At 38.3% G+C, this 25768-nt stretch overlaps 3 protein-coding genes and 1 long non-coding RNA gene across 6 annotated transcripts; 3 read left to right on the top strand and 1 right to left on the bottom strand.

The window, feature by feature from the left end:
* The first annotated feature begins 474 nt into the window (after positions 1-474).
* LOC6586605 (arginine kinase) lies at positions 475-22006 on the top strand. Of its 3 annotated transcripts, XM_002012180.4 has the most exons (3): positions 475-533; positions 3023-3655; positions 20547-22006. In XM_002012180.4, the coding sequence occupies exons 1-3, from the start codon at positions 490-492 to the stop codon at positions 21628-21630; spliced, it is 1761 nt and encodes a 586-aa protein (XP_002012216.2). In that variant the 5' UTR covers positions 475-489; the 3' UTR covers positions 21631-22006. The 3 variants fall into 3 exon arrangements, with proteins under 3 accessions (XP_002012216.2, XP_015015923.1, XP_015015922.1); XM_015160437.3 differs by lacking the exon at positions 3023-3655; XM_015160436.3 differs by lacking the exons at positions 475-533; positions 3023-3655 and adding an exon at positions 18158-18872.
* Positions 14252-15995, top strand: LOC122757446. The gene is made up of 2 exons (XR_006357480.1): positions 14252-14627; positions 14662-15995. It is a non-coding gene; the product is annotated as an uncharacterized LOC122757446 (long non-coding RNA).
* Positions 22007-22611: 605 nt separating the features above from the next.
* On the bottom strand, positions 22612-24081 carry LOC6586604 (arginine kinase). The gene has a single exon (XM_002012179.4). The coding sequence runs from the start codon at positions 23950-23952 to the stop codon at positions 22810-22812; it is 1143 nt and encodes a 380-aa protein (XP_002012215.2). The 5' UTR covers positions 23953-24081; the 3' UTR covers positions 22612-22809.
* Positions 24082-24398: 317 nt separating this feature from the next.
* LOC6586603 (1,2-dihydroxy-3-keto-5-methylthiopentene dioxygenase) lies at positions 24399-25345 on the top strand. Its single transcript, XM_002012178.4, has 5 exons — positions 24399-24600; positions 24677-24754; positions 24823-24950; positions 25022-25115; positions 25173-25345. Exons 1-5 carry the CDS (start codon positions 24478-24480, stop codon positions 25296-25298), a joined length of 549 nt encoding a protein of 182 aa, XP_002012214.2. The 5' UTR covers positions 24399-24477; the 3' UTR covers positions 25299-25345.
* The last annotated feature ends 423 nt before the right edge of the window (positions 25346-25768 follow it).

Here is a 25768-nt window from a genome sequence, read left to right as displayed (position 1 = left end):
CCTCTCCCACTATCATTCCTCATTCTTCTTTCCTTGGCGCCTGCCAGTGTTGCCCCATTTATGCAAAATCAATCGGCAGCCAATTGCCCAAAAGATGCGGCGCGACACTCACGTGTATGTGTGTGTGTGTGTGTGTACATCTGTGTATGCATGCAGTTTTGTCGTTTTAATTGGCAAGCGAGTTACTCACTCACACACAGACACACACACACATGCATGCGCTTGGCAATCAGTTGTTTATAAATAAACTGTGCACAACAATCAAAGCAAAATTTATGCCGGCAAATGTTTTGACTCGATTTTAATTGCGATTCTAAACGGTTTATTGATTGTATTTATTCGTGCACTCAATTTTGCTTCTAGCATTGAAATATTTTACTGAAATGGGCTATAGACTAGACTTCTGTTGCTTTAGTCATAGTCATAAGTGCTATAATTAACCTGTTTCATTTTATTCCATTTATTTACAGAAAACAACAATAATAAACGATGTTTGCATTGTGGTATCTGACGTTCGCCGTTGACGAAATACGGTAAGTTCTAAACAGTTTGAGAGTCATTGCTGGAAATAGTGGGACACTTTGTGTTGCATATTTTTTGGCGCAAAGAAAAATATTAATTTTAAATGAGATAACTGTTGAGTGGTCTATGTTTACTTAACGTTAGACACGGTAGAGACTTATCGGCTCAAATTCTATATAGCCAACGTAATCAGCGAAACAAATATATGGTCAGACTTTTCACTTCTTATAGTAATAATGAAATATTGAATTTAAGTTAAGCTATATATGCAGGTATTTAAAAATCTAATAGATCTAATAAATCTATAGATCTAATTACTCTAATTAATATGCTAATTTCAAAGCTTAGCAACAAAAGTTGTAAAAACTTAATATTCTTTCAATACGTCAACTGATTTATGGGTTTCGTGCTTAATATATGATAACGTAATATCCCAGTATTTAAATTCTCTGTAACATAATCACATTTAAGCACATCACATTTCAAAGCTAAGCAACCATATTTAGTAAAGCAAAAGCAGAACAAGAGAAAATTGTGCCTTTTGTATTTATCATACATATATTTGTAGATTAGAAGCCCCTGTATTACATAAAAAATCTAATATTATCCTACCTTTGCTTTTATTTTATTTGTCAATCGATAAAAGTGTTAAATTTTACTGCTAACTGTAAACTATAATCTTCCCTGCTTAACAGTAATGGGTCAATATGGGTACACTCACGATTTGTAATCTAAGCAATCACACTACTTTGTGGCTTTTCGGATTTGTGCCGAAGATGTGCTAAATATACACATGGCAGTAACATAGTGCATTTGTTACTGTCACATGATAATATTACCCGATTTGTAGTTCCTATAAAACAGCAACAAAAAGATATTAATAAACGACAATCTACACACACTCTCAATCAACCGGCTTTTGGCTTTCGCTTGCCGGTTATAGCGCTCATAATGATAACTGCAATTAGCAACGGAAACACACACAAGAACGTGCACACACACACATACACATATACACTGACACACTGGAACTCGAACTCAAACTCAGTGAAATTAGCAAATTTGCCAAAATAAAAAAATTTGTTTTTGATAGCTTCTTCTCTTGTTGTTATCTGAGCTCTGTGCCATTGTTTAATTAGCAAAAAATAATAATGTGATAATTGAAGTTTGGCAGCATTTCAGTATCCAGTCCAAGCTCGAGGGCGTATACGTAATATCGCTCAGGTACTTAGCGCCTGTATTTGTTTGCTTATCTATTTGCCGTACACGAGTTTATGTATATAGCTAAATTTTTCTATTTTGTATTTTTTCTTTTTGGCGTACGTGACAATGGGAAAGTTTTGAGAGAGTTTTTTGACCAAATCAAAATGACGCTTCTAGACTCATTTTTATTATAGCAAATGTTTTGAGATCTGTAAAATTTCCCAAGCATTTGCCCAGCCAAGCGTTAAGCCATTTCCTGTGAATGCACTTTTTGTCTGGTGCAGCGGCTGAGCTCTATGTTGTTTAGACTCGATTTGCTATTGCACAGTTCTAGTTTGCATTAGATTTGTTTAGTTTGGCAATAATGTTGTTTTGTTAACTTTATTGCGAATGCTGCTGACGCAGAAACATTTTGAATTATTATCTGATTTTTTTATTGCTTGCAATAAACAAAATACTGGGCTTTTGGGCACATTTGTCTCTGCTGGCAGCAGTTGCATAGCTTTTATTAATGCTGGCAATGCCTTTGCTGTTGCTACAGTCGGATTTTTATTCAATAATTATTTCTACAGCTGAACTTATAATTTACATATGTACTTTATTTATAAACTTTACATATTGTCTTCCCGCTTTGTAGGATAGCGTTGCCATCTCGGTTTTTGCTCAACTCTTTTCTCATTTCTTCTTGCTCCTTCTTCTTTGCCACATAAGCTCTGGCAGCTCCCTTTTTATAGCAAGTTATGTTTGGACTGATTTAATTAAATTCAAACTGGAATAAACAATTAATTTTATGGAAATAAACGATTATACAAATCAATACATTAAATACCCTTTGCATATTTTATTTATTATTGCTTCAACTACATATGTTCAAGATCACCCTGTTGCAGAGCGTTGCCATTTTGCTATTTTCCCCGATTTTTATAGGGTCACACTCTTTCATTTCTTCCTTCTTTTCGCGCTTGTTCCTTGTGGAATTCAACTCGCAAATTTATTTCAGCATCATACATAAATTATCCAATTTAAACTATTGCAATTTGTTTATAGTGTTAAACTGTTTAAATTAATTGAGGGTGAGTTGAATTATATGGAAAATCGAAGAAATTCGTATATTTCCTCGTAAGCAAACAGCAGAAATTTCTGGAAGTTTCGGAAGAAGAAGACGTATCAACGGCGCATTTTTCGGCTATTTTCTGTTTTATATAAATTCTTTAATTATTTCTTTTGATTAGTTTGTAATTTTTATTTTATTGTGTTTTAATTTACTTTTGTTTTTACATTTTTATTTTGTTTGTAGCAAACGTTTGGCCTGGCTTTTTAGTTCCAATAAGCCAGCCGCCCAGAAAGCGTTAGACAATAAGCCTGCAACACCTGCACCTGCAGCAGCACCAGCACCCGCTCCAGCACCGACTGTTAAGCCTAGTCCAGCTGCAGCTCCTGCAAAACCCAGTTCACCTGCGCCATCACCTAAACCAGTAGCAGCGACTGTTGCGGAACCACCAAAGCCAGTTACTCCTCCGAAACCAGCAGTTGTCCAGCCAGCGCCTACACCAGCTCCAGCTCCAGCCCCTGTTGTAGCTCCTACAGTTGTACCTAAACCAACACCTGCAGCGCCCAGTTCACCTGCCGCTCCAAGCACACCTACTGCACCCAGCACTCCACCTAAGGCCGCAGATTCTGCCAAGATGCCGATTCCCTTGCCGAAATCCTTGACCGAGGCCAATACCAATGGCAATGACAACTCGACGAATGGCAATGCCGCCCTAAATGATGTCAGTCTGGACAAGAAGCTCTTCGATGCAAAGCTGCCGGCCAGCAAAGTTCCGAAAGTGGACCAAGAACAGCTTAAGGATGCCAGCAAGGATTTCATTCATGGCGAGGCGAACGCCTTTGTGCAGTCCATCAAGGAGGCACAGCAAGCGGGTTATCGGTAAGCAAAAAAAAAACACCAACCGCGAAACACCCACGCAACATTTTGTACATTTTCAATTTTTAGTGGCTTATTTTAAGTTGTTCTTTTTTAATTAGTTTTCGCGCGCTGACAAAAAACTTCCGCATGGCAGCCGCAGCCGCAGCCAGCGAGCGAACGTGCGATGAGTTCAACGAACTCTCCTGACTTCTTGTCGCTAAAATAGTTGCCATGTGGCAGCAGCCGACGGGCGGACAGCGCTGCACCATCACCAGCAACAACAAATATACGACTGTAATAATGCACCATGCTTCATCATCATCGTCATCATCATGAATGACATAATGATGATGAGTTTGCTGCTATTGCTGTTGTTGGTGACGATGACGTTGTTTATTTTAGTTTCATGTTCTGTGCTTGGGCGGACAGCTCTTGGCAACTGGCATCAACTGCCTGACTGCCTGCCGGCGCTGTGGCTTGCACTTTATTCTTGGTTATTTATATACCCTGTACATAATGTTAGTATAGTTGTGTATGCACTTGCCAGCAGAATACTTTCGATTTCATAATGTTTGCACAGGCTTTAAAATTCTAATCAAACTCTTTAGAAGTTAAGTACCACATTGTTATCGATTACAAAGCTGTTTAGTAGCTTCTGTTAGCTTGAACTTATATAATCTTTATTCTTATCATAATTTAAAACGATATCAACAGAAAAAAATCGATGAATGAAATTCTTCTTTTCTTTTAGTTAGTTATTGTAATCGATAATATGTTCAATTAACATTATCTATTGCTATTAAACTAGATAGTAAATTAGTAAAAATCGATAACTAACAGATTTATAGCGATAGCAAAATGAATAGTTTAGTCGCTTCTGAATCATCTTACAATATATCTCTCTCATTTTCATTTTTTGTCAGTCCGGCGCTCTCGCTCTCCCTCTATCAGTCTCGCTCTCCGATATTAGAGCTCAAAACGTTTTTATTGATAACTAAACTTATCTATCATAAAATCAATAAAAATCGATTAGCAACTTTTACGAGCTGACATACTTTTACATTAAAGGTTCTCTCGTTGAAAATAGAATATCATCTCCGATGCTCACGAAGTCTTCGATTACTAATACAAGCATAAATACTAACCATATAAATATTTCATTTTTGTTTTCCAACTTCACAATTTATTGATTTAATTTATTATTGTAGGGTCTGCATAAAAAAAGAGCCGACTAGTTAACACTAAATACTCAATTAATAAGAGCTCACAGCTGGCTACAGACCCACAAAATGCCGAATTGATTTCCCATTAATATTAATGGTGTAAACCTTGCACGCGAGCCTTGCACTTCAGCCACCTGGCTCAAGGATGTGACCCAAAGCAGCAGAGAGTCCACATACCTTTGGGCAATGCGCCAAAAATAATCAAATTTTCAAAACGAAAATGAAAATTGAGCGAAACTAAAAAGAAAACCTATGCAAATACAACTCGAGTGGTGCAGCGGTGCGACGGCAGTTTTTGTCGCCCGCCTTCCGTCCGTCTGTGCGTCCGGGTCACATGATCTGCCCCATGCCAAGTTTATATTTAAACGTGGCATCTTTTGGAAACGCAGCGTTTGTCGCCGGGCAAAAGATTTACTTGAAGATTTATGATATATATGGACGTATACCCTAGCTGGGGGGATATTGTAACAAATTGTTGTTAAATGCGGAACGTATTAGTGGAGAGTTATTGAAGTGTATGGAAATGTACGCTCCATAAATATATCTACTTGATCAGTGCAAACAAGGTTCTTTTTATAGGAATAGATATTTATTAATATCCATTTTATTGGAAAATCAGAGAAATGCTAGAGAAATTCTTTTGTTTGTTTAGTTAAAAGAGTGTATTAATGATGGATCTTTAAGTGTATTCAGGATAGCTAGAATATGAAAGTATATTATCTAAGGTTTCAGAACTCTGAATTCCGTTTTGCATCATTGCTGATCAGCCCATGTGGTGTTCTACTGAAAGACCCGAAATTTCAAATATAATTTAGCTAATTTAAAAATCTTTGCCTCTAAATCTCACTGTTATGATTTAATCATATAATGATATAATAATATATTTACCATATAATATAAGTATGTCACAACAGAAAAAAAGTATGTTAAGAGCTTTTTGACAAAATTTGCTATAATTTTAATCTAATACACTAAAATTAGTGCTCTATTCAGGAGTGCTCGACTAGGAAATACCTTGAACGCTGCGAAGACCAAGCCTTCCAGGATTACAGGATGAGGGGGCCTAGAGAGACAGAGTTTCTGAAAATTTATGATCCTTTCCTTTGGGTGCTATAAAAATTACAAAATGCGTATTTTGTTCGCCGACTAGGGTATTTGAAATTCGTTGTTTTTAAAAGGTTTTACAATTTTGGGGTTTTATAATTTTTGTAGTTTTCATTTTATTTAATTTTTTGATCATTTTGATTTCTTTGTGTATTTGAAAATTTTTGTCTTTCGGCTTGTGTGCGGCAAATTGGCTGTGCAACGTTGCAGCCGTTGCCTGCTGCAGCGACACCAACTTAAATTTAGACTAATGTATATAATATATATAATATCTGTAGTATATGAAGACTATATAGCTTTAGTGCATTTGGCGTTGCGTCTCATGTCCAATTGCTCGAGCTCAAATGATGGACAGCGTTCGTCATTTGGACTGCTCAAATCTGTGTTGGACAATACATATATGTATATATATACAAGACAACTATATATGTGTCTATATAATTAGATATAGTTATATACATTTATTATATATGTGTGCGTTAAATCTTGCTCTTCTTTTTTCATCTTTTTGGCACACGCGTTTGCAAATTGATTTTGGCAAGCGTCGCTTTTGAAGTGCTGCCAAAATATTGTTTAGCAAACAAACAAAAGGCAAAAGTAAAAATCGTATGACAGAGCTTTTAGCAGATTGTATAGCTGACAAAAAAAAAAAAACTATTATACATATATATATCTTTGCCTGTATATGTATCATATCTGTTGCATGGAATCGAATTTTTTGTTTCGGCTAATTGTCCGGATAGCGAGCACATTAATTGAACTCGTGCCTGGCTGCACACAAATTGAACTAATTAATAACACATTGCCACAAATGATTTACTAAATTTTCATTTAATTTGTTGAAAATACATATATGTATGTGTATATATATGATTTTTACGATATTCACTTCCCAATTGCCTTGTCTGTTGTATTTTCCTCTCACTCTATGATTCAATTGTGCAAACAAATGCCGATTCTTATGCAATTCATATTTCAAGTTCATGGCACGCCCAGCCCGCCAGCAGCCAACACACACACACGCCACCCCAGCTGTACTCGTGCACATGCCAAATGCACTGACTAGGCACTGAAATATGACTAGAGATATGATCGAGCTTGCATAACAATGCTATAGATACCTTATAAACTCTGTTGAGTAAGTTGCTAACTGTAATCATAAGATTACAGTTGAAGCTTTTTATATATTGCTAAACATTCTTATAATAATAATAATGTATTATAGTGATAATAGTATTATATACATTTCTACCAACTTTCAACTGCTTTAGTTTGTGTACCAAAAATTTACTCTATTAACAAGTTGCAGAAACTAAGCTCTAAGAGCTTTAACTATTTACCTATGCCTTATAGGCGCTAGAACTTTATGGCACTCAGTTGCATAGCACACATACGCCTCATAGGTCCTACGAGTTTATTGCTGCTGTTTTACAACTTTATAGCTGCCCTTTTATAAGCCATTATACTTGGTCATAAAATAGAAGCAACTCTGTAAGAAATATCAAATCGTGATTTAAATTTCAGCAAGTTTAATGAATGTATTTTTTGTACATTCGTATAATTACTATTTGCTCTAAGTTTTCTTTAGTATGCTAAATGCTTTCTTAACTATATGTGAAAGCTGGCTGCTGCCTCCCTGACTGCCTGACTGCCGGCTAAAGCTATCGAAAACATTGTTTGTCAGCATTTTCAAGGTTGCTGCCAGCCCCCTGCGAAAGTACTATATATACATATATATATAAAGTCTCTTATATATGTATATATATGTATTTGTTTTGTATAATATCTATTGTCGTTGAAAGCTGCTGGGATTTACGTAATCTCAGCGCCACTTGGGAGCAGCAATTGAAAACGAAAGCAAAACAAATATAAAGAAAAAAGTTGAGAAGGCCAAAGAGAGGCGTTTAAATTTTGAGGTTATGTAAGCAGCAGCAAGCAAGCAGGCAGCATCCTGCTCCTGCTGCCAGTTGACATTGTATTGTATGGTAAATGTCAGCGAAAGATATCTAATATTTCAATCTGTCGGAATTTTATAGAATTTAATTTAATTTTGAAATAAAGATAGATATATGTTTAGATGGGTGTTTTTTGTTGCATAAAATTCATTTGGCATCTGTTCAAATATGTATGTGTGTATATCTTTTTTTATATATATGTATCTATGTTCGATACAGTATTTAGAAGTGTCTGTTTCGATGTTTACGATCAAGCAGGTTGCTTTTACCTTGTATACGCATATAGATAAAGCATATGTATCTATATACATGAATATATACCCAAAGACAAATTTTTATGAGCATTTCAAAATCAAGTTCAAGAATTTCAGAAACCAAAGCATAGTCATATGCATAGATATATAGATATACATATGATTTATGTTAGTTTGCTTATAGTTGGTATATAAACTAAGTGAAAAACATGTGTTACATGCTGCCCACCTTACTGATGCTATACAGAATATATACATATACATATATCTTTTCTAGCCCTTACATTTCGAATAATCTTTATATATATATTAATATATAATAGTTTTCAGCTGACTGGTTTCCTGTTGTCTTTTATATTATACATTTTATATTATATATAATTCATTAAATATTTTCTCTATGATAGTGCCAAAAATCTCTTTTGATATGTTCATAGTTCTATTATAAATGTAGAATGCGGGTTAGCTGGCACGTCTGCCTCTGCACACAGTACGAACTGTTCACAGTTCTTGAAACTGTTCCCCCTACTCCCGCATGCCGTTCTCACTCGCACACATTCGTATGTGTAGATGTATATGTGTATTTGCCAACTTTTTTCTTTTCGGTCGCAGCTCAGCTGTTTTTTGAGTAGTGCAAATACTGACACTAAGCTAAAAAAAATAAGAAAAAAGAGCAACGCAAATATAAATAAATGTACTCGTATGGGCTTTAGTTACGCCCTGGGAACAATAAATTTCGATTAACTTTGATTACTTTCGTCAGGCTCGTCACGGGCCCAGCCCGCCGTTATAACTACTACTTGAGTGTCGTTATAAATTAAATACACTGTTGCATGTGTATTAGTGTTCCTCAATAATTAAGCAATGAATGGGTGTGTGTCTGTGTGTGTGTGTCATGTGAGGCAGGCATCGTTAACTCTGCTCAGTCAGCACAAGCAGCGCCAGCAGCACGCCCCCATATAGGCTGGCCATATAATCCGGCGCTGCAGTCGCGCCGCTAACTGTACATAATGTTCTCTTGGTATGCGTGTGTGCATTTAGTTGCAAGGCGACACATTTGTCTCTCTCTCTCTTTCTTTCTCTCTCTCGTTCGGTCTCTGCTGCCTTCGCCACATATCCGCACCCACTCGTACACAGTTGCATTGTTGCAAACACTTTCCTTTTTCGCATACACTTACACTGCACAACAAGGTAAAGCGATTGGCCGTACTGCTTACACTTGCTGCCGGCTAAAGCTTTCTAGCCATATCACTTCTCTTTCTCGCTCGCATTTTATGAATAAAACGCAAAGCTTTATTTTGTTTTTTCATTTTGTCATACGTCACGTCCTACGTCAATTGCTAGGCCACTAATACAGGCGCACAGTGGCAGCAACAGCAGGCAACAGCATTCAGACAACGTAACAGGAGGCAGGCCTCACGCACACACGCATACACATGAGCACAGTTGAAATGCCAAAGCAAAGCTTTTTTGCTCGTCTCTCTTTCTCGCTGCCTGCGCTCACATCTGACTGTGTGTGTGAGTTGAATAGTTTGAAAGTGAAAGAAAGAAGAAGGGTGCCGCTGTCGTTGCTGCCTCTGCTAGCGCTGCTGCTGCCGGCGTCGCGGTCATACTGACAGTCGACTGCAGCTGAGCTAAAGAACAAAATTTTCTGATCATTGTAACGTTGGACGTTGAATTCTACGGTTGCAAAGGTGAGCCGTTCTCCAAAGAAAAAAAGAATAATCTAATACCATAAAGACAATCAAGTGATATAAAATTATTATAGATATACATAGTTAATATATAATAATCATAAAATAAAATAAAATTATTTTAAGTGTTGTGAGATCTGAACGTTTATGCAATAGGATGTGTCACCCAACTCTTAATTACTTTTGCGGTCAGTCGAAAGTGCAGTTTGCCAGCTTTTATTATATTTTGCATGTGCCAAAAGCGCAACGAAACCGGTTACCGGCATAAAAATTAAAAAATACAAACAAAAATTATTTCTCAATATAGATGCAACGTTTTATGGCGGTGTATCCATATTTTTATTCTCGGCTCTGTCTTCCAGCCGCTTTTGCAGTTGCGAAATGGGAAAAAAATAAAACTGGTTTTTGCCCTAAGGGCAGAGCTAGCAGGGCTTTGTGGCCAGCCTTTAGGCAGCTGCTGTGCAACTGTTGAGCGCGCTTGCAATTTCGTTGCTGAACACAATATACAAACAATACAAAAAATATACCACTATCTATCAACGATAACAAGAAAAAAAAACACTAATTACGACTGGTGCCAAAAGATAAGAGCTTTAGCAATAGTTATTACCAAAAAAAAATAGAAAAAAAGTTAAAAATGTGTGCAATCAGCATTAGCGACACTTGGCAGTCTTCGCCGCCCGCCACGCCCACCGCCCTTAGCTGGCAAACTGTATTACAAATAAGCCTTGAACTTGCTACTACGAAACAACAAAGATATATAGGTATTTCGCGGTCATTGCCAAAGCGCATTGCATAATCACTTATCGCATAGGCAGACACACACACACACACTCACACAGATAGCCATCGACACCCACACCTACAGTAATGGCCAAAGATATTGTATCAGCTGAACATTAGCTAGCATCCAGCTTTGCGTTATATAAGCTCTACAGTTTGACAGGCAGCGTAAATTACTTGCACCCCAGCCCCTGGCTAAATTTAGTAAGCAGCTAAAAGTCGAGTTGCGGCTAAAAATACGGGACCAAAGCAAATAAACATAATCAAAGCATATATATACATACATAAGTATTATATATGTATACATGCGGTATATATGAATCAATACCTGCGCATATATTTATAGCCGCGATATATTATCCAGTTGAGAGCTACAAAAAATAGAATCGAAATTGTTTAGGGAAAAAGCTGAGTTGTTTATTTGATTTTATTGTTTATTTTATTTTTATATATAGTTTATTTTTTCCCTAACAGCGAATCGCGCAAATTTGTTATACAAATTGCTGAGCCAACCGTTAATTATTCAATTGAAATCTATTAAAGCGGTCGAGAGAAAAAGAGAGAGAGGGAGTGATAGAGAAGCAATAGCTTAAACAACGTTTGCATTGGAAAACCTCTGACGGCAATTTTCACGCTTTTCTGTATTAAAGAGTAAACAAAAGCGCGCTCCAGTTGCTAACTAACTGTCAAGAGTTGCATAATCCCAAAAAAAATATAGGGGTTGGGTTTGGAGCTTCGGCTAGACAGGAAATTAAATTGCACGACTAGTTGCCTCTCATTCCCACCAACACAGGCACAGCAACAAAAAAAACTGCCAGCTAGACGAATCCACATATATGAATGTGCGGGTGTGTGTTTCTGTCTGTGTTGCTTTGGCAGCGAACCTCAAAACAAATAAACAAACTTTTGTAATTTCAGTCACAATGTGTAAACAAATCACGAGCAGCTAGCACAATATATTGGCCTGCTACTGTAGCAGCAAAGCTGCGGTGCAAGCTTTTATCGCGCGCGCACAGGACTTTCTTGTAGCTTTCAGTCTTATCAAAGCTGTAACGGGCTTTTAACAGGGCTGTTAAATAACATCAACGTTTGCAGTTACGTTCAACAGTTACAGTAGCAGCTGAAAAAGTGTGCCTGCCTCGCGACTGCAGTTGTTCTTAACAGTTACTGTAAAGTTAGAGCCCACTGTTGCAGTTATATAACATAAAATGATACAGTATACTGTTGCTGTTGCTGCTGCTGCTGCAGCTAAATGACTGTCGCGTCTGTCCCATTTGTACGCTGATTGTCTTCGCAGACATTTTATAAATCAACGACATCCGGGCAATAAGCGCAAAAATTCTTGCGAAATTTATGACACAAAATGAAACATAAGCATATATAGTATATAACCCGCTCTTTCGCTCTGCCTTATTGAGCCTTTGCCAAAAGAATTTTAATTAAATTAGCAACAAAATTCATCAAATATATATTAATTTATTCTTTCAACTCTTGAATAATGCGGGTATGCTGCAGCCCTCTTACTGCTCCCCCTTACAAGTATAGGGTATTTATTGCTTGTTGCTGGCTGAGCCTTAATATTTTAGGGTGGTTACTAAATACTTGATAGAGGGTAGACTTAAGTGTTTGATGAGGCATGAGGGCGATCAGTTAACATTTTCAGAGCTAATTAAGTGGCAAAATTCTTGACGCTAAGTGAATTTTCAATGGATATTTTCGCATAGCTATGGAAAACTGCTTGCAAAGTATCCTTTTTTGAATGAACAATTTCCAATACGATTTAAATGATAATAAATACGTAAAAAATCCTATAATTTTCTGTATTTATTAAGAAATTCTAAAAAAAAAATATATATATATATATATATTTGTATTTTTAAAAAGCTTTCTATATATAAAGTAGCAGCATTTGTCCTATTTCCCAGTTACTCGTATAATTTCCCATTATTTATTTAAAAACTAAAGAAAATACCTCAACATTTGGCATGATTCCCAACTATATATATCTATAGATATACCATTGGATAAACTATATTAAGCTTTTCCCATTATTTATTAACATTAATTTCTCCATGAATAAAATAACGCAACATTTGCAACATTTCCCAATCGTATTAAGCCATAGCTCTATGTCTGCCGCTTGTCATTAAACTGTTTCGATTTGCGACTTGTTTTCCAATGGCAATTGCAATAGCAATAGCAATTTCCCGTTACATTCGCGCACGTTTTGTTTTGGGCCACGTCAATGTCGTTGGCCAAATACACTTGGCGCACTTGTCTGCATCGCCTGCCAATTTCTTTGTGCAATCGCGTTAAGCGCAGCATGGTTCCCCGTTTTGCAATTAAGTCACACACACATGGACTTTTAGAGAGGGACAGGGAGGGGGTGACGGATGACAGGCAAATACCCCCGTCGAGTTTCGAGTCTTTGGTTCAATAACCCATGCGATTTGGCCATAAACTGGGAAATTGCAGTAAGTCATTGCATTTTGGCTGCCAGTCAAATGCGATTCTTGGCCAGGCTTTCGCTTTCGTTATACCCTGTATTTCTTGGAAGTGGCTCAAGGGGTAACTTCATTTTAAAAGATATTTCCTTTTTTTTATAGTTGCTATATTTTCCTTATCATAAAAGAATATATATTCCACAAAATCAGCCCCAAAAAATCAACAATTATTTATGCTCTATAATAAATCTCGCTTTCCCATTTTTCTCCCACACACACTTTATTCCCCTTATGAATTTCCCCGTAAGAAATTCCGCATTTTTGCTAGATAACAGTAGAAAGTTATTTTGAATCTGTCATCTGCAACGATGGCTGTCTACAGGGTATCTGCTAGTCGATCACTCTCACTCCCTTGCTTGCCGCCCGTCTAGGCTGTCTGTCTAGCCTTTAGCCAATAGAGCTGAGTTGGCCCAAAGTGGACTATCTTATCCGCCTCGTCAGCTGTTTGCTGCGAGATCAACTTTTCGCTACGTTTCGCTTTCGAGCTTCGACGCCGGCAACTGCAGTCGGCAATCTCTGTTAGCTTATCAGCTGACTTGGCCAACTCTCCCTTGCACACATTCTCTGGCTCTCTCTCTCTCTCTCTCTGTCGCTCCCTCTCTCTTTCTCTGTCCCTCTCTCTTTCTCTGTCCTTCTCTCTTGGCTGTCTTTCTCTCGCTATTTCTCTGCCTGCGTTTGCTGTGAGGCATTTGTTAACTTCATTCAACATTCGCGTATCACAGTTAACCGTTAACAGTTGCCAATTTCAATTCGCGTTTATTTAACGCGCTCTCGTTCGCGTCATTCGTAATAACGGGTTATAAAGTAGAGCCTGAGCCATAAATTAAATAGATGATATATAATATTTGTAGTGAAAACTCGCTTGACATAGACAAAATCTTTATTCTAGATTGCTTAAATAAATAATAGAAAAAATAATTTCAAATTAAATTAAATTGAGTCTTAAAAAAAAAATTATATTTAAAATTAAAAAAAAAAAATTAATAAAATAAAAAAGGAAGAAAATTTAATAATAAAAATTACCTAATAATAATAAATGACTTTAAAAAAAAAAATAATTTTGTATAAAAATAAAATTCATATGAACTTAAAAAAGCTACAAATTTGAAAAAATAATAAATTTAATTAAAAAATATTATTTAGAAATTCCACAAATGCTTAAGGCAAAAATTCTATAATAATTCTTGAAACTCAATACGCTCAAGCGGGTGCTCACTGTATATAAAAGTGTATAAAAAACCGTCAACAATTTGCTTAGCTGTGCTTAAAAAATTGAATTTAAAGCTGCATCCTGTTTGCGTTCCTTTTGTTGCCGTTGTCAGGGTTGTCACGTTGCGCGCTCCCGGGGCTGTGGCTTGTCTATATAGCAGAGTGGGGGATGGGATGGGGTGGGGCAGAATGGCGGCTAATGAAATCAGTTTTCAATTGTTGGGGCTTAATTCGATTTGCCGTTGCTTTTAAGTGCCGCATTTTGTTGTCACGGCCAAGAGAAGGCGAGGACTTGGACTAGGCTCTTCACTGTATGAGTGTATGACTGTATGTATAGTGAGTGTGTGTGTGTGTGTGTGACATAAATTTGGTACACACTCGAGTTAATTGATTAGTTGGTCTGTCGTCAGCAGCCTGAGAGGAAGGCGGGGTTCGCCTTTCGGAGCTATTATATCAGCTCTATCTACAGCAATTGCACTCGCCAAGCACTTTGAAACGCCCACAATCTCGAAACTAGTGCAAAATATAAAAGTTAAATAAATCAGCTTATCTTTATGGGGCACTATTAACATGGAACACCTCTCTCATCATATAACTTCTCAAAGATAGCCAGAGCTAAGAAAAATTCCCAATTAGTGTGACAAACTAAGCAATTGAACTAGAAATGACTTTGAATGAAGAAAGAGTGAAAGAAACGTAGACTTGGTTTGCTTATGAAATGATAGATATGCAATAAAACAATAGATATATGTATCTTATATAGATAAGTTTTATCTATATCATAGAGAGATCAGTTTGCTAGAGTTTTGATAAAAGCGATGTTAGCTATCCCTATAAGAAAGTATAAAAGGAAAGTTGATAAGAAAATGAGAGACAATTCTACAGAAAGATATAGATACATCTTATATGTATATGTAAAAGAAAAAGCCTTTCTGAACAAACTTTCATAACAAATTATAAGAAAATGCAAAACAAATGAGATGAATAGAAACCACTGGAATAAACGTTTGGAGCAGACTTTGACTAGCAATATCATATATAGATTTATATATACATAAGAAAATATAAATATATATTTATATTTATATACCCAGAATATCTAAAGTTAATCAATTTTTTAAGATCTTAGATACTATCAACAGTATAATGCTTACAGTAGAGCGTAACTAAAGCCTGCTAGACTATCTATTTGCAATTTCACTTAGCGAGTATGCACTGTATACGTATAGTTCGCAAGATAATCTACCTTTTAGCAAGTTTTTTATTCTAGCTAATAGCTAGAACTCGACAGATAACGTCTGTTATATGAAGTGCCGAAAGTTTCTGTTCACTTCGAGATAAGCTGTATATGAACTAGCTCAAGTCTTATGTAAAATATTTATAAGCATCCAGATACTCTAGCTAATCGAGCAGCTCTATAATATATGAGATCTTAGTCATATTTGTGTGAATGAATGTAACATAAATTGTTTTCAATTTACCATCATTAGGTGTGCAGCTTTGCGAATTAGTCATTGAAGTCAGAGTGTGAGAGAGAGAGAGAGTGGGAAATGCAATTAGTCACTAGAGCCAGAGAGAGAGGGAGAATCAATGCAGTGCTGACTAATAAAATTCGAGGCGAATGAGCAAAACAAACTTCATGTTTAGCGAAAAAATAAATAAATAGAAAACGAAATCAAATAATATGGTACCAGACATGCAGCAGCATGCAACATGCCTCTGCCACGCCCCCCTCTCTTTACACGCCACTGCACAGGCGTGAAAAGTAACTCAAAAAGCTTGCAACTCCTTCAGCTAGAGCCGAATGCACGTGCACTCGACGAGTTTATGCGCTGCCTCTTCTTCTTCTTCTTCTACTTCGCTTGTTGGCCGTGATTTCTATGCCACATGCCACATGCCGCATGCTGCCATTAGCAGCCCTCATTTCACACTCGAACCGTCACTTCAACTTGACTTGACCGCCACTCGCCCCCACTCTTTGTCTCTCTCTCACTCTCTCTCTCTCCCTGCCTCCCCCTTTGTGCCTTTTAGGCGCAACAATTTTCAGCTGCCGCGTGTCACAAATTTTATCGATTTGCGCCCTGCTTGCCACACGCTGCCGCTGCTGTTGTTGGTGCTGCAGCTGGTGGTGGTTGCTGCATCAAATAAATATATCCTTCCGCATTATGTTGCGCTCTCATCCGGCAACAGTTTTGATACCCCCATTGCTGCAAATATATCCGATAAAGGGTATGCTGGGTGGGCAGAGATTATAGGGTATATCTCTAAATACTAATTTGGGATGCTTAACTGAATCTATCTATGTGAACTGTTATATGAGCTGTTACTGCTGCTTAACTGGACTACTACCAACTGTACTACGTACCATACTACTGATGTACTGCGACGACTTCTACAACTGTGCTACTAATAATTGTCCTAGTAGTAGTAACTAGTACTACTATTTCTACTACTTTTTCGAGTAATCTTCTACTAGTATACTACTTCTACTTCTATTACGTTGCTACTGCTCTACAATTACTGTGTTCTCAAATTACTGTATTACTACTACTTCTCCTACTCCTACTACTACTCCTATTCTAATTTTAATACTACTACTACTATTTCTACTACTATTTTAGTTTGCATATTTTATATTATTTTTTTATTTTTTTTTTTTTTTAAACTACTAAACAGGAGAACAGTATTATACCGGTAGACTATATCGTAATATTGTCAACTACTCTATTGTAAACCACTTACACTGCAATATTACTTGTAAATATAGTAACCTGCACTACCAATCTATACAGTTATACTATGCTGTGCTGTGCCACTATTATACTATACTACTGCTAAACTACTGTACTGGTATTATACTATACTAACTGACTTATACTACTGCTGTACTACTGTACTACTATTATACTATATTAACTATATTACTATTATACTATGTTAACTATTATTAACTGTACTACTGTCTACTATTATACTATACTAACTGACTTGTACTACTGCTGTACTACTGTACTACTATTATACTATATTAACTATATTACTATTATACTATGTTAACTATTATTAACTGTACTACTGTCTACTATTATACTATACTAACTGACTTGTACTACTGTATACTACCTGATTAGTACTGTTATACTATACTAGCTACTATTATACTATGCTAACTGACTTGTACTACTGCTGTACTACTGTACTACTATTATACTATACTAACTGACTTGTACTACTGCTGTACTACTGTACTACTATTATACTATACTAACTGACTTGTACTACTGCTATACTATACTAACTGACTTGTACTACTGTACTACTATTATACTATACTAACTGACTTGTACTACTGTACTACTATTACACTACTTGCATAGTGGTTAGGGAGGGTATTTGCTAGTCAAATACTGCTGCGCACTTTTACATATACACATGTATATTTGCATGCCGCCGGCGCCTGCGGCTAGGCAATGCTTTCTGCAGACTTTTTCAACCCTCGCCGGGCAACCCTCGCGCGCGCTTCTCTCTCTCTCCCTGTCGTGCTCTCGCTCTTGCTGTCTGACTCTCGTGCTGAATTGCGAGTTGGTCCCGGGTGGGCGCGTCCTTTAGCTAGTTGCGAATTGCCAAGCTACGGCAGAGCGAGAGAGAGAAAGAGAGAGAGCTAGCGAACGAGTCTAAGCGAAGCTAAAGCCGACGCTGAAGCTGAAGCCGCAGCCGAAGCCGAAGCCCGCATCATCGAACGCGATTTTGGTGGCTCGCTGTGCGGCGCGTCCTTTAGTCAGCAGCTGGCAGTTTGCTCCTTAGCACCTTTGTGTAGCACACGCGCGCGCGTCCTTTTTTGCTCCCTAGTGTGTAGCCTAGACTCTTGTGTAGTAGCCTTTTTGTAGTATACCTTTGGGCGCGGCAACCAACAACAACAACCGACAACAAAAACGAAACGAAAACCAGACCAGAGGATAGACCCCAAGAAGACAACTTTTTGACAACTTTTCAGAGCATCTCTAAGACGAGCGAACCACCAAAAATATTTCTAATCAATCAAAAAGCAATACGAATTAAGCGAGTGTGTGCGTGTGTGTACTTGTTTGTGTGTGTGTGTGCGTGTCTGATTTATATATACATATATGTATGTCTTTAAATGTGTGTAAAGTAATTGAAGCAGCTGCATTGTGATTTCATTTTACCTGCAAAGAGTCCCACAAAAACAAAATCAAAGACAACAACTTTTTACACACACCAACATAAAAAAAGATAAACTTTTTGACCAAGGCCAAATTTTTACTACAAAAACCAATCTTTACAAAAACAACAAATCAACGAAAATCTTAAGAGAACTTTTACTAAAACTTACAACTTAAATCTTAAAACTAAAAACTAAAAACTAAAAAAAAAAATGGGTTTGTGCGCTTCAAAGGATAAAAAGGAAAAGGTGATCGAAGGCGATGCCGGCGCCACAGCCAACGGAGGCGAGCCCAACGGCACGGCCACAACGCCAGCCGCTGGCCAAGATGGGTGTGTATATTTATATATGCGAGGGTGGCAACAAGAGTTGGCAAGCTGAAGAATGCTGAAGAAGCCGCAAGATAAATGGAAAAATTAAACCTTAATAAATATGGATAATATAATTTAGGCATATGCCAGTTGATGTTTGCAGATGCAGCAGACATATGTGATATACGAGGGTGGTTTCAAGAATGTCGAAATAGAGTTTGGGAAAGAAATCAAAGTGAAGCTGGAAAAATGGGAGAAAAATAGTTTATATAAATTGCTGAAATATATTTTGTTTATATATTAAACTTAAATGAGGAATATGTATATTATACGAGGGTAGTTTGAAAAGTATAAAAGTAAAAACTTAAAATAGACAAATTTATAGAGTATAAAAATACTGATTTTATAATAAGCTAAAATTCTTTTTTTGTTTTGCCAAGTCACCAATTATTTAGTCCCACCTCTTCTATATATATAGATAATATGTACATAGCATAGACAATAGTTTGTACGCCGCTTTTTGGGGCTTGTCATAGGTCCTCTAAGTGCGTGTGCTTGGCACTGCTGCTGCTGCTGCTGGCGCTGACGTCAGGGTGTCCAAAAAAGAGAAGAGAACAAAAGTAGAAAAATAGAAAGAATACTAAAGTGGGCATAAAAATATTATTGCCCTGGTCCTTTTTTTTTTTTTTTTTGTTTTTGACCGGGGCCCAGGCCACGAAATCCGGGACCGGGCAGACAAGAGGCGCGCATGTGCCGCACGAAACGGGGGCAGGGCGGGGCAGCATACGCTATATATAAAGGCTGCATGCTATGTACTCTCACGCGCTCTCTCTCGCTCTCTCTCTCCTGTCCTATCTACACTCGGTATGCGTATTCAGCGACAGCCGGCAAAAACATTTCAGTCATTCAGTTAACTGAAGCAGCAGCAGAAACAGCAACAGCAACAACAGCCCTCACTCAGCCACGATTTGGCGTAGCAACCCCGAAATATTTGAGGCAGCTCGCTTCTTATTTTTTTTTTTAATGGGCTCTATTTGAAATTGCGCTGTCGCGTGTCTCTAGAGATTCCCAACTAAATGGATGAAAAAACATGGGCGAAAACATTGCCGACTTTTGGGCGCCAGAATTGACAGAGCCTCAAAACCAAAAGCAAACGAAATGAGCTGAGCAAATAAATGTTTTCCAAATCGTTGGAAATATTGAGCAATTAGTTTGATTGATTGATATGTAGATCTAGATAGATAGATGGGGGAAATAGGAAATATGTCCTAGAGGTAGAAGGAGCTGAACACTTAAATTTAGTCATAAACAATATGTTTATATATATTATATATTTTTCTATATGCCTTATTTATTTACAAATAAGTTTTACTACTAAACTGATAAAGAAAATATCTTAAAATATCTGACTTTAATATGCGAAAATTACATATGGATTATCGTTGATATATCCATCGATCATAGACCACGATCAATAGGATCTTTTCAGACCAATATATATAATATATTAATATCCTATATGATATTAAAGTCTGATCCTGATGGTACTTTAAGTGTATTGAGACCAAGAAAATCTAAATATGGCTAAGATCTAGAGGATAAAGTAAAGTTAAGTTTAATTTTAAAGTGATTGCTGATTCCCAGAAGTAACTCTTAACTAACTCTATTTTCCTTTAACTCTTCTCATTCTTGTAGCAAACAAGACACCATGGTTGACGCTGCTGTTCTCGCTAAACTGGAGGAGGGTTATGCCAAGTTGGCTGCCTCTGACTCGAAGTCGCTGTTGAAGAAATACCTGACCAAGGAGGTCTTCGACAACCTGAAGAACAAGGTGACACCGACCTTCAAGTCGACTCTTCTGGATGTGATCCAGTCCGGTTTGGAGAACCACGACTCTGGCGTTGGCATCTATGCCCCCGATGCTGAGGCCTACACAGTGTTCGCCGATCTGTTCGATCCCATCATTGAGGACTACCATGGTGGCTTCAAGAAGACCGATAAGCATCCCGCATCGGACTTCGGTGATGTGAACAGCTTCGGCAATGTCGATCCCACCAACGAGTATGTGATCTCGACTCGTGTCCGTTGCGGTCGCTCGATGCAGGGCTATCCCTTCAACCCTTGCTTGACCGAGGCCCAGTACAAGGAGATGGAAGAGAAGGTCAGCAGCACTCTGTCCAGCTTGGAGGGTGAGCTAAAGGGCAAGTTCTATCCATTGACTGGCATGGAGAAGGCCGTCCAGCAGCAGCTGATCGACGATCACTTCCTGTTCAAGGAGGGCGATCGCTTCCTCCAGGCTGCCAATGCCTGCCGCTTCTGGCCCACGGGTCGTGGCATCTACCACAACGACAACAAGCGATTCCTGGTCTGGTGCAATGAGGAGGATCATTTGCGCATCATCTCCATGCAGCAGGGTGGCGATCTGGGCGAGATCTACCGTCGCCTGGTGACCGCCGTCAATGAGATCGAGAAGCGCATCCCATTCAGTCACGATGACCGTCTTGGCTTCTTGACCTTCTGCCCCACCAACTTGGGCACCACCATCCGTGCCTCCGTGCACATCAAGGTGCCCAAGCTGGCCTCCAACAAGGCCAAGCTCGAGGAAGTCGCTGCCAAATACAATCTCCAGGTGCGCGGCACTCGCGGTGAGCACACCGAAGCCGAGGGCGGTGTCTATGACATCTCCAACAAGCGTCGCATGGGTCTCACCGAATACCAGGCCGTCAAGGAGATGTACGATGGCATCACCGAGTTGATCAAGCTCGAGAAGAGCTTGTAAGCAGCTAACTCTCTAATCCCTTAAAAAATAAACAAAACAAAAACCAATTGAACTCCATTTGGGGAAGGGTCAAACTTTCCCCGCTTTAACATCTGAATGGAGTTCATTTGTTGTTTATCTGCCGCCTGGAGTGTGATTTCCATTATTGGAAAGACTCATTGCCAGCTGCTGCGTTTGCTTTAGTTTTGTCGTAGAATTTGCGTAGGGTATTTGTGTAACGGGTATGCCCGATCGTTCGGTTGCCTGCGGCACTCGGCATTTCATTCGTCTACTTTGAGCGTCGCGGTCATAAACGGCCGTGGCATGCCCGCCCAACCACCAACCACAATCAACAACAACAACACCAAAACCCCACAGACAACAACAACAACAACAATGGACAACTAATTAACAACAAAAATATTTGCTTAAAGAGAAATCTAATGAAAAATGAATGTAAAACATTTTGGCATTTGTGTCAAGCAAAAAAAAAACAACAACATAAAAACTTTAAATACTTTTATTTTAAGTCTTAAGTTTATAAAAGAATTAAAATTATAAAAAACAAATAATAAAAAAAAACACAAAAAAAAAAAGAATTTGTTTTGAATGGAAGGGAAAGAAAGGCATTGGAATATAGACAATACATATTATACATAAATATTTGTGGATTGTCTAGACCCGATCTAGATCTAGATTTAATATGCGAGATTATAATAATCCCTCATATTAACTCTTGATGAAAATTTGTGTGCTTTAGTAGAAAAAACTAGAAGAGTAGACAGCCCAAAATAAGAGGGAAAAAGTAGAAGGAGGGAGTCCAATAAGCTGGTTGCCCACCCCGTCTATAAGGAGAAAACTGCCTACAGAGCCCCCAAAACGCCGCCCGGCTGGAAGAGGAAAAGAGAAGGCGCAACAGACATATACACATACATATATAACTTCAGTAAATATAGCTGTATTTGAGGGCAGAAAAACCATTAGATCTACTATCTAAATATGTAAACTTAAATAAATTATGTTTTATTCTAATCTGTTTACCTTTGAAATGTACGCTTAGATCGAACATATTTAACGTCCTGTAAACTGATCCAGCTGAATACATTTATCGATCGATTAACTGATTGATCGCTCGATCGACAGGCAGAGATAAATGAATGAGAATGGGAACCAAATGAAACAGTATGCATTTTAGAATTCCTATTTCTTACAGCACTCCTGGCACTCGGCTTCGATCAGGGCGGAGATGCCCTTATGCATTTCTCCGACAGCTTGGTATTCGGTAAGTCCCATGCGCCGAGTGTTGGAGATGTCGTAGACGCCATCCTTGGCCTCCGTGTGCTCGCCGGAGGTGCCACGCACCTGTAGATTATGCTTCTTGGCCATTTCCTCCAGCTTGGCCCTGTCCTTGCCCAGATGTGGCAGCTTTATGTGCACCGACGCGCGAATCGTGGTGCCCAGATTGGTAGGACAGAAGGTCAGGTTACCCAGACGACTGTCGCTGCTGAACTTGAGTGAATAAGCCAGAGACTCGAGGCCGATGATCATCCTCTCGTAGACGCGACCCAGATCGCCGCCTCTCTCCATTGAGATAATCCTTATGTGATCCTCCTCGTTGACCCACACCAAAAACGTTCGGGCCCGATTGATGAAGATGCCACGCCCCGTCGGCCAGAACCGCGAGGCATTTGCTGCCTGTAGGAATCGATCGCCCTCTTTGAACAGATAGTGTTTATCGATCAGTTTCTGCTGGACATCCTTCTCCATGCCGGCTAACGGATAATACTTCCCGGCGTGCTCATTGCACAGAGTACTCAATACCTTCGTAATCATGCACTCCAGCTTGCGGTAGTCGTCCTCGCTCAAGCACGGATTGAACGGGAAATCTTGTATGGAGCGTCCGCAGCGCACACGTGTGGACAAAATGAACTTTTGCTCCGGATCGAGATCGGGGAAGTCCGCACCATATCCAAAACAGGAAGCTGGATGCTTGGCGCCCTTGCCGAATCCTTTGTGATAGTCGTTGATGATCGGATCGAAGATTTCAGCAAACGTTTGATAGGCCTCCGGATCGGGCGCATAGATGCCCACATTGGAATCGAGATTACACAAGCCGGACTGTATGCAATCCAAGAGTGTCGAGCAGTACGAGGGCGTCACCTTAGTCTTCAGCTTGTCAAATATTGGCTTGGTCAAATGCTTCTTCAACAGGGATTTGGAGTCGGAATCAGCCAACTTCTGATAGCCCGCCTCAAGCAGCTCCAAGATCTCGCACGGAGCCATGCTGTACGGGCGCACTGACATACATTTTGTAAGAGTGCGAACCAAGCGAATTGAATTCATCTTTAAGAGCGGGCGAAACACGGTAAATTTCCAAGAAAAAAATCCAAAAATTTAGTTATTATTAATTTTGTTAGAATCTACCCAAAAAAATAAACATATTGTTTTTCGACAAATATGGCAACGCCGTCGAGATTCAGTTTGACAGTTAAGGAGACTAGATTCAATTTAAATCGCATTCGATTACAGAAAAATTGGTTAGATTCCCATCTATTTTATTTTTGCTTTTTTTTTTTTAATTATTAAAAATAGAAACCTGTAATTGATTTAAGTAAAAATTAAAGTAATGTACTTAGAATTAAGTGTCAATAATTCGAATTTCATTCCAATTTAAATATCAATGAACGATAGTCTTGACGTTGAGTAGTTCTTTTGCGAGCGAAGCTGCAATAATCTATCGAGCGAAAAGAATAATTTTTTATATTCATCGAGTTCAGTGCGAGTCAGCTCATTCATTTAGTTCCCTTAAATCGCTTGAACGAACTTTCAGCTAAGGCGTTGAAGCTCCGAGAAATCTTTTTAATTATAATGGTGCAGGTGTGGTATATGGACAGTGATGATAGCGATCAGCGACTAGAGCACAAGCGCGAGCCAGTCACCTATGTAGATTTGGAGACACTCTACAAGAAAACAGGCGTGGAGTACTTTAAGGTAGACTCAATCAATAAAGCCCAGCAATGACCTTGAAAAAGTCGCGCTTATCTCTTATTTCCGAGTTCACTTGTAGATCAATGCGGACGACTATGAGAACGACGAAGTGCTAAAAGAGCTGCGCAGGAAGCGCGACTATACTTACGAGGATCAGGTATACATTAGCAAAAGTGCGATGAAATTTCTCACACTACAGTTCTCATGGCATTTTGATTACTGCAGATCACTTGTTCCGAACAATGCCTGCCTGATTACCTAAACAAGCTAAAGGCTTTCTACACGGAACACTTGCACACGGATGAGGAGATTCGATTGGTTATTGATGGTTCCGGCTACTTTGATGTGCGCGAGTAAGTAAACAAACACACAGTGTTGCCACTATAAGCCATTTAGAAAGAAGCTAATTTACTTTAATTTTCAGTGGCGAAGACAACTGGTTGCGCATAGAGGTAATCAAGGGCGATTTGATTATAATACCTGCTGGCATTTATCACCGTTTTACACTGGACAGCAAGGTACACATAGTTCATATAAATCTATCAAGACAATCTCTCACCATTGCTTATCCACAGAACTATATAAAAGCGCAAAGATACTTTGTTGGCGAGCCAGTTTGGGCTCCACACAATCGGCCCGCCGATAATATGGATAGCCGTAAAGCATATTTAGAGCATTTGGCACAATTGAGCAAAGCTTAATATTTACCATATATATATATATAAAGATCTTTTTTATAGCTTGACAAGCATTAACGTTTATATTTGTTGAATAGCCATGTCGATATCGATAAAGTAAACCAGTTCCAGTTCGGCAAAACTGAACGAATGATCTACTCGCTGGTTGAGAACATATGATTTAGCATAATGTAAGTTAATAAGTTGTTGAGCTGTTAATATTGCATAGCCAAGTTTAACACTCATTTGATATTAACATATTAATATTATACATAATCAAAATAAGCAATATTTTCATAATTATATTTTTCATAACGGAGTTTAAATTAAATAAATCAATCAGTTATTAGCATATTTACATTTTACAGCGCTTGTTACTCCACGCTTAACATGCATGTTGAAAGTATGGTCAAATTAAGTATCGATACTATTGCGATGTACTGAAAACGCGTCCGCCTCCGCTTTTGCCGAACGTTTGGTATTTTTTGTTTTAC

The sequence above is a fragment of the Drosophila mojavensis genome, unplaced genomic scaffold, assembly GCF_018153725.1.
Source record: "Drosophila mojavensis isolate 15081-1352.22 unplaced genomic scaffold, ASM1815372v1 contig_74, whole genome shotgun sequence".
Classification (NCBI taxonomy): Eukaryota; Metazoa; Arthropoda; class Insecta; order Diptera; family Drosophilidae; genus Drosophila; species Drosophila mojavensis.
The sequence above is the reverse complement of the archived record's forward strand: the minus strand, read 5'-3'. Positions and strand labels throughout refer to the sequence as shown.